Source organism: Poecilia mexicana, unplaced genomic scaffold, assembly GCF_051168715.1.
Source record: "Poecilia mexicana isolate PSO_F unplaced genomic scaffold, ASM5116871v1 scaffold_18, whole genome shotgun sequence".
NCBI lineage: Eukaryota > Metazoa > Chordata > Actinopteri > Cyprinodontiformes > Poeciliidae > Poecilia > Poecilia mexicana.
Window position 1 is genome coordinate 26,136,706 of NW_028263387.1, and position 16,431 is coordinate 26,153,136.

The window sequence follows — 16,431 nt, forward strand, 5'->3', positions numbered from 1 at the left end:
CTGTTTTTACTTTGCAAACCTGAAGGATGGTTAGATCATTACTTTCTACACCAATAACTACGAGACGATCAAAGTCACTTCCATCTTAGTCCTTTCTGATGCTCAGTTTGAACTTCTGCTGGTTGTCTTTTTTGCTTCTGGAAGTTTTGAGTTGTTACAACAGGATTTGCTGATTCTCTGTTTGCACTAACAGGTGGTGTACCTTTGTGTCTGATTTTGTGTCTTCAGCCATTACTTGGACTTTTCTTTGCTGCACAGATTGGCTCACTTTCTTCCTGAAACAACTGTTTTGCTGCTGTCATCTATTGTCTCTACTTTAGATGGGGTATGGCTGTAAATATGGTTGTCATGCTTTGACTGAAAGCAATCAGACACCATTTAAAGACTGGGAAACCTACTGGACCGATGCAAACTGAGGAGGCTCAACAAAAGGCTCACCAAACAGACACACCGACGTGGCAGCAGAACAATAGTGGTGTACCTGTTGGTGTGGCCTCACAGCAGCTGACTCTCACTGATAAAACTCATGAAAACACAATCAGATGGAGGCTTTCACTGCGACATGCAGACATGGAGCTCACGTCTGCAGAGGCAGCACTGGACAAGCAGCCTGTCCTGAGAGCTTTTGTTTATTAGTGACACAGAAAAAGATAAGATGGATTTCAAGTGTCCACACAAGCATAACGGCATAATCCTCTGTGTTCTGCAGCCAGACACGACTCCAGACGCTCTTAGTACAACAGCGAGGCAGAACAAACATTAAATACTAAAATATATTTATGAAGGCAACTGACCTCTGATATCTGTTCACATATATTCAGAATTATAAAGGGAAATTCATCATTCTTGGCACTAAATTGTGGCTGAGTTTTATTTGAAACGAGAGTTTAAAAGGTCAATGTTTAACTCAGAGACATGTGGTGCCTCTTTATCATGGTGGCTTTATCTCCTACAAGAAGCATGAAAACTCAGAGACTTTGAAGAGTTTGGTACCAAACGTCTTGGATTAGAGCTGATTTCAGATTTTAGTTTAACAAATCAGCTCCACAGGTTTGTGTTTCAGGTCAGCATTTAAACATAAAGGCCATCCACGTCCGAGGGACGATGTGTATCTAATTCACTACATTAAAGCAGGCACTGACATTTTCGTTAAATTGTTTCACCTGCATACCGGCTTGATTATCACCTAAATCTCACCTCATCAGCAACAGGCCGACGGACAAGACCTTTTCTTGTGAGAAAAGGTCGCTTCTCTTCAATTAAATGTCAGGAATTGATTCTGCAATGAGATAAAAATGGGGACTGAAACAGAGCCCTGAGGGACCCCTCATAACAAGCACTTTTACAAGTAAAAGAGAAAATACTTTCTCCTTCTGAAGCAAATAACATTTTAATATCCAGTTTTTGAAAATGAGGTTAATCTCTGTTTAATTTCAGGGTTTTTTTGTTTTTTTTTGCAGCGATCCAGTTCATTCATGACTGAATGAGCTTCGTCTGACGAACCAGAACTCACTCAGTTAATTGAAAAACTGCTTATTTCTGTCTGGATCAGCAGACGAGGCTCCATCACCTGATTACAAAGCTCAATAAAAACTAATTTCAGGGAAACCTGCTGGTAGAAAGTCCATAAATCAACAAAACGGTGGCAATCAGACAAAGAAAACACAACACACACACACACACACACACACACACACACACACACACACACACACACTCGGTTCATCTGATCCGTCTCCTCTGATGTTCCCACGGGAATGTTTGCGTCCACTTTCTGTTTTTCTGTGTTGTAATCACTCATTCATCACGTACTGGTCCCACACATACTCTTCCTCTTCTCCCTTTCGGGGATGAAATCAATAAGAAGCTTCAGTTTTGCTGCTGTAAGTGTTGAAGGTTTAAAGTATCCCAACATCTTCAGTGTTTTTGGGATGTGTGGGATTCAGAAAGAGGTTATGCTAACTTTATTCTGCAGCAATAAAAATTGACTGTATACTTTCATAGTGGTTTAACTAATAACTTTGTTTTTTATTGAATATCTTTTGTAGCTGTTTTGATGGAAGAATCCTGAAATGCAGTAAAATAATCTGACTCTTCAAAATGAAAGACAATCTAACATTTATTTAAAAATCCCCATGATAAAAAGAAAAATATATTTTGTTTTTAAAGTTGCTTTGTCTCATTTGTTGCCATTTTTGTGTCTTTTAGTTATATTTTGAGCTATTTCATTGCTGTGTTTCTCATGTTTTATCTCTTTCTAGCTGATTTGATTCTCTTTCTACTTCAAGTTCCCGTTTTGGTTGTTCTCATCTTCTTATAACAACTTTTTATTCAGAGTTTCTGGTTCAACTGTTCTGTCATTTTAACATTTATTCATCAGCTGCTTTTTAGAAATTAATCTGAATCAGTTTATGAAGCTTTTGTGATGTTTTATCGACTTTATTTTGCATTGATTTGCCTTTTCTTCTGCATCTCTTCCTAAATACAGTTATTGTTGAATTTATGATACGTTATATTTTCCCCTTTATGTTGATGTTTGTATATTTTTGTGATATTTTCAGCCGTGTTTTTCTATTTGCGCTCATTTTGCATCCATTTCCTCTCACTCAACTGGATTTTGCAGCTTTAAACATCTTTTTTTGCAGAATCTGTCGATCGGTTGCATCTGATCACTCATCCATCTGAATCCTGCAGGAGCTGCATGTTCCTATAAACAGAATATGTCGCTGTGATGAGACCTCAGTTTCACTTCAGAGAAGTGACGTACCTTCTGTTTCTGTTAGCAGACAGGATGCTAGCGTGTCAATGCAGGCCTGACAGCACACACACACACACACACTCACACTTATCTATCCACAAATAGCTGATCAGTTTGCGCTGCATTCAGTCGGTCCATCCTCATTTCCTCCATCCCTGCTCCCATCCTGCAGTCATCTTCCCCCTCTCTGAGGCATGCTACAGCTGCTGCTGTCACCCCCAAACATTCCTCCACCCATCGATCACTCATCCATCCATCCACCCCTCCATCCATCCATCCATCCATCCATCCATCCATCCATCCATCCATCCATCCTTCTGTCCTCAGGAAATGCATCCAGCTCTCACCCTGTTTTCCAGGCCATCAGTGGGAGCGTCTGTTTTCCAGCCTGAAGCCATCGCGTCATGATACCGTCTTGTTTGCTGCCTCTCCTCTCCTCTCCTCCTGGTCTGTGTGTGTATGTGTGTGTAAGAGGGGGAGGATATCATCGTCACGGCAACACCAGCAGCTTGCAGCAGCAACAGCCACCACCGAGGAGGAGGAGGGATGGAGGCTGTGGGGGTTAAATAATCTGCACTTTGAGCATCCAATCAGGAGCAAGATAGCGGGAAAAGGAGAGAGGGGATTGGTCCATATGTCCACATACTCTCTCTCAGTGACACTCTATTCATTTTAGTGTCTCTTGACCTGCAATAGTCACAAGGTTTTTCTTTCTTTTTTTCTTTTTCTTTTTTTGCAGATATAGATGGTATGATATGTATAGCAAGAATATTATATAATATTATATTATAATAAAAGAAAACAGTAGTAACACTAAATGTTTTAAAGTACCAATAATAATAAAACAAGTTGTAAAATCTAAGAAACCCAAGCAGGAAAGGATAAAAATACAATAATTAATTTCAATAATGAAAATGTTAAAAGATTGATTAAAAACATAAATACTTTGGTGTACAATGGCTGCTGGAAACATTTTTAGATAATGAAAAAGTATTTCAGTGTCTGAAATGCATTTAACAGAAAAATAAGCTTTTTACCATTATCAGTCCAATTTTAACTCAGACTAGCATTCATAAAACATAAGAAAAACTATTAAAGAAACAAAATGTAAAATATATAAAGTATTTTGCTTACAATATGTGTTCATATAAACATTTGATTTAACCTGAAAACCCTTGGATAAAACTCTGGAACTTTTCTAAATATTTTTGTTCTTTGTTTAGAAAGAAAGAAAGAAAGAAAGAAAAAGAAAGAAAGAAAGAAAGAAAGAAAGAAGAATCTAAACAGTGTTTTGCAGCAATATATTTTGTCCCACTCCACCTCCCGTCCGGCAGGCGGCGCCCGTCCGCCATGACGTATTTAAGCAGCGACGGAAGGCTGGTTCGGTCATTTTACCACAGCCGGGCGAGAGGAGCAGGTAAATCTGTCTTTACTGCTGATTTTTTTGTTTATCTCATAGATTAAAATGTATAATTTAATCTCAGTCTGTTTAAATGTGCTACATTTAATCGTTACCTGATAATGTGAAGACGAGATGACGAGTTTATTTGGTGGATGGAGTTAGATTGTTTCACGCTTATGTCTGTCACGAACTTTCACCTCCACGTTGTGACGCGTCACGTGGTCATTTCATGATCCTTTATGATGAAGTTGCGTTTAACTCTTTGCGTTTAGACTTACAGAAGTTTTCTATAACATCATTTATTTGTAGCTTTGCCGTGTTTCTGTGGCTTCAACCTGTATAATCTATATAAGAGCTGTTGAGCTATGGACCAAACATTTCTAGATTATTGCAATAGTAGGTTAATTTACTGAACATGTGTGGTAGAATGAAGTGTGTTCATTATGAATTCCCTATTTTAGTAAAATAACATGATTTATAATTTTTTGTGGCTAAAATTAATATAATTTTAATAGAACATTGTAGTGAAACCCTATAAAATGTTTCCTTTGAGAAAAACCTCTTTAGGAGCAGGAAACTAAGCCAACCTGTTACTCATACATTTAGTAAATGTATGAATTAGCTCAAATGTCATGTCACCTTTATTTTATTACATTAATTAGGAAAATGCATCTTGATGTGTAGCTCTGAATAATTTGGTTTATTTCTCCTTTTTTCCAGGATTGAAGGCGTTGAACCAGCAGCAGCTCAGACCAGGTTAGCCTCCTCCATGTGATCTCGGCTACATTCATTTCCTGCGCTGTGATGACGCTTTTCCTGCCATTCGTAGTTTCCACCAGAGGTCTTAAGGACCGAAGATGGCTTAAATCTTCCTTGGATGTCTGAGCGACTTGCTGTCCTCACCAGACTGTATTATTATTCTTTCTGGTTCCTTTCTGACGACAACTCTTTCCTCAGGGTTCTGCTGGTTGGGACAGAAAATGGCCCTCACAGCCACCGTAGAGGCTTGGTTGACTTCTATCAAAATGATGACTGATGTATTAAGGAGAAGAAAAGCAAGAATCTCCTCAGGTAGAGTATTGATGATATAAGATGTTCTTTTATGGTTAAATCTGAAAGGTGGGGAGAAATTCTGCCAATAAAAACTAGTACGTTTCAATTATTTTAAGTATAATCAAATAAAAGTTTAATAAAACCTGAGTTTTAGTTAAATTATTGAACATTATAAACATTTTCCTTTCTGTGTTTCCACCTTAACTCAATGAAACTATTTTAAAGTAATTGCTTTAAAAATGTGGTGAAGGATTTCTGCAAAAGCTTTGGAAATGCATTTTATTTTAAAGATCATGTTAAAGGTAAATCACCTGTGTGGTGATTGCTTTATTCATTATAGATGTATTTTATGGGTTTTTGTCGGTGCAAATCACTTTTTAGAGCGTCAATTTCCTAAACTTTCTCGTGACTGTTTTTTTTTAACCTCCAGGGGGCGCCATCGAACTTTCAAACTACAGATATAGGAAACCTTAAATCATGGCCTCTGGAAAACCACTGAAAATTGAATGCAATTATAATTGTAACCTGGGTGTCAATTGGAACAGCATGTGTTGAAACGGGGCTCTAAACTTCTGTCAAAGGAAGGTTTTCTGCAACCATGTTAGAAAGCAACAAATCCTGGTGACTTGGTGATTTTAGGGTGATGATCTGAAATATTATCACCCTGAAATCATATAAGCAGAACTGGCATTTAGGGTCCCTGCTTTAAAGTATTTTTTTTAAATTAGAACCTCAAAAATGAGTTTGCCTAAATTATTATTACCTACTAGAAATTTGAGAGTAATTCTAATAAGTCTTAAAATGAGCGTTTAATGTGGCAGTGCTGCTGGTTCTGAGTGCTGGAACAATATTTTCAGTTGAGAGAAATTCAGTCTTCTTTGGTTTACAGAGAACAGATTTGTTGTTTCACCATGAAGGGAAAACTAATCGTATTCGTCTGTTTACAGGCTGAATCCTTGCTGCCGTTTCTCTTGCCAAACGATGAAGCTGCTGGTCTTTCTCCGCTCATATCTGCTCATCTAACTGGTATGTTTGATCCAGTTCTTATTAAACTGGTTTTGGTCGCTGTGATGACGCTTTTCCTGCCATTCGTAGTTTCCACCAGAGGTCTTAAGGACCAAAGATGGCCAAATCTTCCTTGGATGTCTGAGCGAATTTTAAAACCTTTTAATTGTACAATCATATATTTATACATCATAACTAAATATTTATTCATTTGTCTTTTAGGGAATAATGATGTGGCCTCAAAGCAGCTGCTGCAGTGAAAACCTTCAGGTTAGTATTGTGATAAACGGTATTAGGTGTCTGATTGGTCGCTGTGATGACGCTTTTCCTGCCATTCGTAGTTTCCACCAGAGGTCTTAAGGACCAAAGATGGCCAAATCTTCCTTGGATGTCTGAGCGACTCTAAACTATTATTTGGTGTAATAATCTTCATCCTTTGCTTTAAATCTAATGTCGTTTTGCTTGTTTCAGGTGGAGGAGTTTCTGCAGGAAGGCCTTTCAGTATTGGAGGCATACAGGTTGGTATCTGACGACTTTATGATTTTTTTAACCATCTGACTGAGGTGTAGAGAAAGACGATGTCTGTTCGCTGTGATGACGTTTATTCCATCCGTTCGCAGTTTCCACCAGAGGTCAAAAGACCAAAGAGGGTTCATTCCTTCCTTGGATGTCTGAGCGAAAAATATTAAAACTATACTGTGTTTGGGACAAAATGTGTGTAATTGATCCGTTGTGTAGTGAGGTCCAGTCCACCGTCTGGGCTGGTCTCTGATATTCCTGCTCTGGTTAATGAGTGAGAGCTGAGCGGCTCAGTCTAATTTAAACAGGTCTATGCTTTTTGAGTCGACTCTTAACTCTGTTGTGGAGCGATAACTGAGCCAAATACAACTCAGGGCGTCTGCATCCCTAGAAAAAAAATGTAGGTAATTTAAGGCCTTAAATTGTCATGAATTATTAAGAAATGTTGGTAATTTTAATCGCAGGTGTTTCATTTTATCTATGTAGTTTATTTCCCTTGTGTGACTTCTCAGGCAAATGTTTAAATAAACATCCTCATGTTCTGAGTGGAGGTGGTTGAGGCTACCGCTAACTACGTACATTTCAGTTTAAGGGAGAGCAGAATAGAAATGATATCCGTTTTCTGATGCGTTGCTAAGAGCAGCATTATGAAGGAGGGCAGATTTCCACTTTTGTTCAGCCCACAATGAAGGAAAACCACTAACCAGACGTTTCTTTCCTCTTCCAGGTGGTGAAATGTGGCTAAACTGCTGGATCGTCACCGTTGGTTACGAACCTCATGAATCTGATGGTATGTTCAGGTTTATATTTACTTTTATTTTGAGTCGCTGTGATGATTTTCCTCCTTCCATTCGCAGTTTCCTCCAGAGGTCTAAAGACCCAAGATGGTTCACACCTTCCTTGGATGTCTGAGCGACTTTACTTCTGCTTGTAACGGTTTAATCAGATTCATATTTTCTTACGTTTTCCGCTCTTCTTCCCACAGATGGACTGATTCAGTGACTGCTGCTGTTCTCTGGGATTATTTTGTAATTTATTAATAAAGTCTGATGTAAATGAAACTGAGAAAAGTGTTTCTGTATGAATAATTTTATGTGCCGTCATTCATCTGGATTTAACTTTAACATGGACCAATTAAACAAAGGCCTGGAAAATGTTTTAATTAAAGTGATGTTAGTTTTTATTATTTTATGATGGAACGAATTGAGAATAAATTTTAAAATGTCAACTTTTTAGATTTTAACCAACGGGGCTGTTAAGATTTTGGCTGATGGCTTGTACTTTCTAAAGATTCATTTTCGATTTTACTTTTTTCTGGTGAGGAGTGACATTTATAGATCAGTATGTAAAATAAAAGAACTTCTGCTAGAAAGACTTTTTCCTTTCATGACTTTGGTATGACGGTAGATTGGGTCAAACTAAGATTTATTTTACATTCCAAGAATAAAGTAAGCATGAAGTCACACTGGCAGAATGAAGACTACATATTAACGGGCACAAGTCATAAAGTTACCAGAAGTTGATTTAATAATGGAGAAAGAAGCCAGTGCTTCCATCATTTTATAAAACTTAATCTAACATTGATGCTTTAAATACTTTCAGTTGCCCTAACCTTCCTTATATAAAGACTCGCTATTTAATGACAAAGCTTTACTAGTATAAAATCTATAGTTTAAAAATGATATTCAATGTGCTTATTTAGGAATATATATACACTGCTCAAAAAAATAAAGGGAACATTTCACTTTAATTTTGTGTGTGGCTCCAAATCCAGGCCTCCATTGGTTAATAAATTTGATTTCCATTGATGATTTTTGTGTGATTTTGTTGTCAGCACATTCAACTTTGTACAGAACAAAGTATTCAATGAGAATATTTCATTCATTCAGATCTAGGATGTGTTATTTGAGTGTTCCCTTTAGTTTTTTGAGCAGTGTATATTTAAATGTATATACACTTACATTGTATATACAATGTAAGTGTATATACTTACACTGTATGTAAGTACAATGTATACAAGTACATTGTACGTATGTATAATGCGATGTTGTGCGTATTGTCCCTCATGGCTTTGCGTACACTCGCCTCGTAGCCGCTAACGCCGCCGGCCGGCTTGTCTTCAGCAGGAGGGGACAGGGTGAGGCCATGGCGGCGGTTCAACCTCAGGTCAGTGGTTTACTGTTAAAATATGAATATTTTATTCTGGTCTGACTGGGAACTGTTTGATGTTGTACGTTAAAAAGCGGAAATGAGCGCGGACAACTCGTTAGCTAACAGGCTAACTAGCTGTTGACTGCTGGTGTTTTGACGTGGCATTACAGCGATGTTATTACACACGTTTCCACCACATTTATATCATCTACCCGCTGCTAAATGGCGTTTAGTTGGGTTGTATCGGCTGTTTACCTGAGCGGCTGAGTCGTGTTGACCTACATTTAAATGTCCAGAGAGAGTTCAAACCTCCCAGCTGCTGCTATTTGTGTCTCATTACAGGACGACCTGCTGAAGATGACCCACCGGGAGAACTGGAGGTGAGTGGTGGCAGCTCCCTTCATCATGCTGAGGGAAAGGCATCACCAGCTGTGACTCCAGCTTCCTCCTCCTCTCTGCAGGGTGCAGCATGAGCGGCTGCACATCAAGCACCGGGGTCATGAGGCCATGCATGCGGAGATGGTGCTGATCCTCATCGCCACGCTGGTGGTGGCCCAGATCGTCCTGGTGCAGTGGAAGCAGAGGCATCACCGCTCCTACAACGTGAGCATGATCTGATCCACTGATCCAGACAAATTCAGCTGCTCTCCATGGAAACACAAACAGAGCTGCTGGTTTGTCTGACAAACTTTACACATTGTCTCCTTACGACGTCAAACTTCAATTTATTACATGTCAAACCAGCATGAAGTAGTTAAAAAATGTAAGGTGCAAGAAAATTGAAACATGCTTTTTTTTTTTTTTTTGGCAACAGAAAATCTGAAAAGTGTGGCATGCCTGTATATTCAGCACCTGAGTCAGTACTTACTATATTTATATGCTAAGAGTGGAATTTAGTTTAATATTTACTAAATAGCTCATGTCTGCTTCCACTGCTGAGAAAAAGCATGCTCACAGCATCATGCTGCCACTACCATGTTTCACCATGGACATAGCGCGCTCAGGGTGAAGAAACTGCCCTGCTCAGTTTCCTCAGGAAGAAATCTTTACAGTTTTTTCACTCAGCATGGGGTCTGTTCTTAAACTCCTTTAATTTAAACCAAAGATCAGAAAGAAACAACTGATGCCTCCTTAACAAAACTCACTTAAAACATCAAAATTTTCACTTTAAACATCCTAAAAACCAGATTGATGTAAAAACTGTTGGTGGTTTTTAGCTAAGGTTTTGCCAGAAGTGGGACTTGGAGTGAAGCTGTGATCTGCTCTGTCGTTTCCTCCAGCTGGTGACTCTGGTCCAGATGTGGGTGGTCCCACTTTACTTCACCATCAAGCTGTACTGGTGGAGGTTCCTGTCCATGTGGGGGATGTTCTCCGTCATCACCAGCTACGTCATCTTCAGAGCCACCCGCAAGCCGCTGTCCTGCAGGACCCCCAGGTAGGAGGGCGTCTCAGAGAACTAAAACTACAAATAATAAAACTTTTTTTGCTTGGACTTGTAACCGTGACAACAAAGTGTTATTTATACAGCCAGGAGCAGCTGATTAGCATCTTAAAAGCTCAAATAATACCCGAACTCTGCCCAAAATCCCAGAAGAGATTAAAAAGAGACTTCATAGATGCAGAGAGAGAGCAGGAAGCTCAAACCATGACCAGACAGAGGTTTAAAACACAGCAGCAAAAGCAAAGGAGGTGGATCAGCACAGCTGTTAACAGTTGTGAAACATGAAATTTTTGGTTTTATTTGTGAGACTGAATAAACATGGATCTCTTTGCTGATGTCTTGAACTGTTTTTATTCACCGTGTCTGTGTTTCCTCTCCAGGATGGTCTACAAGTGGTTCCTGTTGATCTACAAGCTGAGCTACGCTGTGGGCGTCCTGGGCTACCTGGCCATCATGTTCACCATGTTCGGCTTCAACGTCTTCTTCAGGTAACATCTAGTACCAACTAAGCTGAACCTGTGATCTGAAACTGGGTTTAAAATGTCAAGCAAAGCACTAACATGACAGTTTTTCTTCAATTCTTTTTAAAGAACATCAGGTTTCCAAGTGCTCATAAACCCCACCTTACAGAATCTGCATTCAGTTTTGTACTTTCTAGACTTTATTTAAAAAGTGCCAGAGTTTCTCACTTTGAATTAGAGCTGATTGAAGGTTTTCACACTCTGAAAACCAGAAGCAAACGTCTCCCTGTTCTCATTACTTTTGGTATATATAGATAAAACATCTTGTAATTTTCTACCAGTATAAAGTTTATGCTTTTTACAGTAATGTGTGCAATGTTCTAAAACTACATAGAAATCTTGAAATTTGAGTGAAATGGAAACAAACCTTATTTATTTGTCTGCCTACTTTTTTTTTTTTTTAAATGAAGTGAATTTTTACTTTTTCAAACGTTTCCTCCTGCCCCTGTTTGTTTGCCTGTGCAGGATCAAGGCGGAGGACTCCATGGACGTGGGCGTCATCATGCTGTTTTATGGCCTCTACTACGGCGTCATGGGCCGAGACTTTGCAGAAATCTGCTCTGACTACATGGCTTCTACGATCGGGGTAAAGGAAGCCGCTGCTGCCTTCAGCAGAGACCATTTCACTGCAACCCAACATGAAAACCGTCCAGTCTGAGTGAATATTTACTCTAAATGCAAAAAATCCTGCAGAAAATAACAAAAATTACTTCAAGCTTGCAGGATCAACACATTTTATATATTTACAGATAATTAAAGAAAATTGTTTATGACTCCATACAGTTTTCTGGTTATTATCTTGATGGTCTTATTTGTATAACACTAACAAAACACCCATCTATGTGCCTTCAGTACTACAACAAGGGCGGCATGCCCAGCAGGAGCCTGAGCGGAGACATCTGCGCCGTGTGCGGTCAGAGGATCCTGGTGGAGGTGGAGGAGGAGGGACTTATAGAAGACACCTTCCAGCTGTCCTGTGGTCACATGTATCCTGCTGCTCTCTGAGGCTCGTTTCTCCCTGCATCAGGCTTTTCTCTTAGCAGGAACCAGGAAACGCTCCTTCTCTCCATGCGGAGCCTGTCAGCCATTCCTGTTGCTTCCTTAACTCACAGACTCTCCGCCAGATTCCATGAGTTTTGCATCCGGGGCTGGTGCATTGTGGGTAAGAAGCAGACGTGTCCGTATTGCAACGAGAAGGTGGACCTGAAGAGGATGATGAACAATCCGTATCCTTTTTTGTTGCTGATGTTTAATGGCACAAATTGTGCTCATCCGCTCAGTTTGAACTAGGGCTGAAACGATTCCTCGAATGATTCGAGTACCTCGATTACTAAAATTCCTCGAGGAAAATTTACCTGCCTCGAAGCTTCGTTAATTTATGTTTTATTAGTTAGCGCACCGTGTTCCGGCCGGGACTTCATTTGCGTTGCGCGGAGCTCTCACTTCCGCCTCTGAGTTGTTGACAAAAGCTAAGTCTCAGCGGCATAAAGTCCAATCTTCAAGATTGGCCCGTGGGGATTTTATTGACTGATGATAATGCCCGACTTTTTATCGTTTTTGGGGAACCAATAAGCATCCTTAAAATGACTGGGGGAATGCCTGGAGTACGGCAGCATTTCTCCTCCGGGGCTGCTGGTTGAAAGCGAACGGCGGGAAGAGCGCTGAGGTGAGCGGATAGCCTGAACAGGGCGGGCGGCTGAGTAGCTGATGCTTACCGTGTAAATGTAGCTTTACCGACGAACCGCACAATACATTTCATATCCCGGTCTGAAGAAACGGGTGGCGGAGCGCATCGTACATGGCTGGTAGATGAGTTTCTGAGTGTGACCAGTGAAGGTGTCGTAAATATCCCGTATTGCTTCCCCCGTGTTCGTCCCCCGGTCTAACGGTTCGTCAGTCCGCTGGTCTATTTCCTCCCCTCCACCCCATGTTCGTTCATTCGCCCTCTCCTCCCACTCCAGGCGGCATTTCCCGTATTTTCAAACCCAAAGCGTGACAGGTTAGGTGGCAAGGTGAGTTTAATTAATCTATTAAACTCACTGAAGATGAATACATAAACTAAAAGATGGATTGTAGACATTTTTTATAAGCATATTTGTGAGCCTGCCTCTTTGTTATTAAATTCAATATAATTTCAGATTTTTCTATAACTTTTCTTCTGGTTAACTTAGAAAGTGAGCTATTATTGTTACAGGTTAGTTTTCTAAACTACAAAAAAGCAACTGTTAGGGATGCTCAAATATGAAAAATTGGACTGACATTGATATCTGATAGTAACACCGGTATTATGCCAGATTTACCAATATTTCATTTTATAATTTTTTTTAATCCGATTACTCGATTAATCGTAAGAATAATCGATAGATTACTCGATTACTAAAATATTCGTTTACAACAGCCCTAGTTTGAACTCATTTTCTTTGTGCATCTATTGTGCAGTCTGTACATTTGAATGCATTTTCAAATATCCTAATAGAAATAACTGTCATATTCTCAGAAAAAGAAAATTGGGCAATGAAAGTTCTCCACAAGTTTACTTCAGCACCATTTTTGTTTAAATTGCAAAGAATAATTACAAAAACATGTTTCATGTGCGTTAAGAGCTACACAAAAGCTTAAATCACATTGACTTTAAAAGCCTGAGGATAAAAACTTGTTTAATCTGTTCCCGTTTCATAAGAACTGAGGAATCCTGAAATAATGGATTTTCATATTCTGATGTGAACCAGCAGTTCCTCTGCTGTTCTCCTTAACTCCTTCTGCTTCCAGCTGGGAGAAAACCCACGTTTTGTACGGCCAGTTGCTCGACTGGCTGCGGTATTTAGTCGCCTGGCAACCCATCATCATCGGCATCGTTCATGGAATAAACTTCTCTCTGGGCCTGGAGTAGAGCCCAGAGGAACCCCGCTACAGGATTATCTGCAGTCAGCGCCACAAAGGACTGCTTCAGGCTGCTGTTTTGAACTCTTGATGAATTTCCTGCAGGATTAATTCTGTCCCGTAACTTTAACTTCAGAGGTTGCTGCAAAATCAAGCTGCTGCCAGCACAAAGGAAACTTCAGGCACAGATCCAGTATTTTATGCTGTTTCTTGCAATCGGGTTTTGTTTAAATGAAACATTAATTCATCTTGTATTATCTAATTAGGTTTTATTTGCACACTCTTTGCTGCTGGATTTTTTGACTCCAGTATTGAATTTCTGCTTTATTTATCTAAAGCTCTTTGCACAGTGTTTACATAAGGACTTCTCTGTCCACATGGTTCTGGTTACTCCTAAAAGCTGTTTTTCAGGTCTGCTTGTTTTAAATGTTTCCTTTGGAGCTCACGTTTTATTTAAATATTGTCCATTTAAGTTAATTTCAGAGGTAAATTATTGGTTTGTCCTAAACCATCAACTCAGAGAATAAGTGCTTTTCTGAAAAATGCGGGAATTTGATTTTAAAGTGTCAAAAAAGTTTGTTTTGTCAAATGAAATATTTAATTGCCAAAACCTCTGAATCTGACTTTGTATTTAATAAATAATTCAGAAATATTTTCAAAGTGTGATGTGCATGTAGTTAAACCTACAGTTTAGTCCAACAATCTTATGAATCTTATCAAAAAAGCGAAAATACTCGGGTTTTTGATAGCGAGTATTTTCGTTGTGGATTCCAACGCAATCATTTCCGGTTGAGTTCAAACTAAATCAGAAACAGGAAATTTACAACAATTTGGATTCGCTCTCTAGTTTGACGGCATGTAGAAAATTAACTTTATGAACATAGACGAAACTAAAACAGAAATTTAAAAAAATCGGTAAACTGATGATGCAAACTTTTGATTTAAAGTGGATGTTTGCTCGTTTCCGTTTTAGAATTCCTAGTTGTAGTTGAATGCACCATATAACACGTGGTAGCCGCTGATTGGCTCTCGACACACGGCGCCATTTTATAAATCCTCTCGCAGCTGCAAACTGGGTCAGTGTCGTATGAGAGAGAACAGAGATAGGAGCTGCTGCGAGACTGAATATCCACTGGTGGGTAAATGTCCGCCGGTTAGCAACCATAAATCCTCTCGGACCTCTCTTCCTCCACTGTCGGCATCATCCCTTCCGGTTGTTTATGGTATTTTTCTCACTTTTCATTGTGCAGCTAAAGCAAACAGTCTAATTAGGTTTTATTTGCACACTCTTTGCTGCTGGATTTTTTGACTCCAGTATTGAATTTCTGCTTTATTTATCTAAAGCTCTTTGCACAGTGTTTACATAAGGACTTCTCTGTCCACATGGTTCTGGTTACTCCTAAAAGCTGTTTTTCAGGTCTGCTTGTGTTAAATGTTTCCTTTGGAGCTCACGTTTTATTTAAATATTGTCCATTTAAGTTAATTTCAGAGGTAAATTATTGGTTTGTCCTAAACCATCAACTCAGAGAATAAGTACTTATCTGAAAAATGCGGGAATTTGATTTTAAAGTGTCAAAAAAGTTTGTTTTGTCAAATGAAATATTTAATTGCCAAAACCTCTGAATCTGACTTTGTATTTAATAAATAATTCAGAAATATTTTCAAAGTGTGATGTGCATGTAGTTAAACGTACAGTTTAGTCCAACAATCTTATGAATCTTATCAAAAAAGCGAAAATACTCGGGGTTTTTGATAGCGAGTATTTTCGTTGTGGATTCCAACGCAATCATTTCCGGTTGAGTTCAAACTAAATCAGAAACAGGAAATTTACAACAATTTGGATTCGCTCTCTAGTTTGACGGCATGTAGAAAATTAACTTTATGAACATAGACGAAACTAAAACAGAAATTTTAAAAAATCGGTAAACTGATGATGCAAACTTTTGATTTAAAGTGGATGTTTGCTCGTTTCCGTTTTAGAATTCCTAGTTGTAGTTGAATGCATAGACATAATATAAGGATAGACGCCTCATGGACCGCTCTCGCCTATTGTCGCTGACGAGATTTAGGGCGGCCATCTTGGAGCGGTACTCCACTCCACTCAGCCTTATGTGTTTAGCAGGCACAATGACGTATCAGCGGATTTAATCGATCATAACACACTTTTTTGTTACTGTAAACCATATTGAAACATCTATCAAAGCAACATTTATAAACAATTATATTTTTTAAGTATGTTTTTAATACATAGTTCATCATATTTAAATATGCTTAGTGGCTATAACAATAGAATCGGAATGGAATATTCTGATATCGATGTATGAAGAGCATATTACAAAGCACACAGCCGTTCATAATTTATTTAATAAATTATTTAGTAATATCAATATATATTTATATAACTATACAAACACTAATAAATAAAGATTAATAATGGCACAAATAAATGATTAATACTGAATTTTATATATATATATATATATATATATATATATATATATAAACTAAAATATGTTTTTAAGCCGACGAGTCCAAAATCCGATGCGAGATTTATCCGTGCTGCAGTGAATCCGTCTCTCTTTATAGATATCTCCCTCTTCTTCCTCACATCGTGTCTTTAGGAAATTTTCAAAACAAAAACGGAAGATTTAGGATGTATCTTACTTTTGACAGAGTGAAAGAATATAAATAATAGTCTTTA

At 38.7% G+C, this 16,431-nt stretch overlaps 1 protein-coding gene, 1 long non-coding RNA gene and 5 other non-coding genes across 8 annotated transcripts; all 7 read left to right on the top strand.

The window, feature by feature from the left end:
- The first annotated feature begins 4,093 nt into the window (after nucleotides 1–4,093).
- LOC106926807 (uncharacterized) lies at nucleotides 4,094–7,807 on the top strand. 2 transcript variants are annotated; one of them, XR_001420152.2, is made up of 8 exons: nucleotides 4,112–4,175; nucleotides 4,881–4,916; nucleotides 5,118–5,231; nucleotides 6,161–6,239; nucleotides 6,441–6,488; nucleotides 6,690–6,736; nucleotides 7,465–7,527; nucleotides 7,723–7,807. It is a non-coding gene; the product is annotated as an uncharacterized LOC106926807 (long non-coding RNA). The 2 variants fall into 2 exon arrangements; XR_015766136.1 differs by lacking the exon at nucleotides 6,161–6,239 and having other exon boundaries at nucleotides 4,094–4,175.
- LOC148154362 (small nucleolar RNA SNORD14) lies at nucleotides 4,957–5,049 on the top strand. Its single transcript, XR_015766319.1, has one exon. It is a non-coding gene; the product is annotated as a small nucleolar RNA SNORD14 (small nucleolar RNA).
- Nucleotides 6,276–6,367, top strand: LOC148154363 (small nucleolar RNA SNORD14). Its single transcript, XR_015766281.1, has one exon. It is a non-coding gene; the product is annotated as a small nucleolar RNA SNORD14 (small nucleolar RNA).
- On the top strand, nucleotides 6,527–6,618 carry LOC148154364 (small nucleolar RNA SNORD14). Its single transcript, XR_015766292.1, has one exon. It is a non-coding gene; the product is annotated as a small nucleolar RNA SNORD14 (small nucleolar RNA).
- LOC148154365 (small nucleolar RNA SNORD14) lies at nucleotides 6,805–6,897 on the top strand. The gene has a single exon (XR_015766313.1). It is a non-coding gene; the product is annotated as a small nucleolar RNA SNORD14 (small nucleolar RNA).
- Nucleotides 7,562–7,653, top strand: LOC148154366 (small nucleolar RNA SNORD14). Its single transcript, XR_015766302.1, has one exon. It is a non-coding gene; the product is annotated as a small nucleolar RNA SNORD14 (small nucleolar RNA).
- A 984-nt stretch (nucleotides 7,808–8,791) lies between the features above and the next one.
- Nucleotides 8,792–14,382, top strand: rnf175 (ring finger protein 175). Its single transcript, XM_015001960.2, has 9 exons — nucleotides 8,792–8,903; nucleotides 9,231–9,268; nucleotides 9,350–9,491; nucleotides 10,169–10,323; nucleotides 10,710–10,817; nucleotides 11,316–11,436; nucleotides 11,703–11,836; nucleotides 11,975–12,076; nucleotides 13,620–14,382. Exons 1-9 carry the CDS (start codon nucleotides 8,883–8,885, stop codon nucleotides 13,738–13,740), a joined length of 942 nt encoding a protein of 313 aa, XP_014857446.1. The 5' UTR covers nucleotides 8,792–8,882; the 3' UTR covers nucleotides 13,741–14,382.
- The last annotated feature ends 2,049 nt before the right edge of the window (nucleotides 14,383–16,431 follow it).

Excerpts from the sequence above, each read along its gene's own strand:
- rnf175 (XM_015001960.2), top strand. The coding sequence starts at position 8,883 with ATGGCGGCGGTTCAACCTCAG. Across the intron at positions 10,818-11,315 it reads GGCTTCAACGTCTTCTTCAG|GATCAAGGCGGAGGACTCCA; the intron begins GTAACATCTAGT and ends TTGCCTGTGCAG. Across the intron at positions 11,837-11,974 it reads CAGCTGTCCTGTGGTCACAT|ATTCCATGAGTTTTGCATCC; the intron begins GTATCCTGCTGC and ends ACTCTCCGCCAG.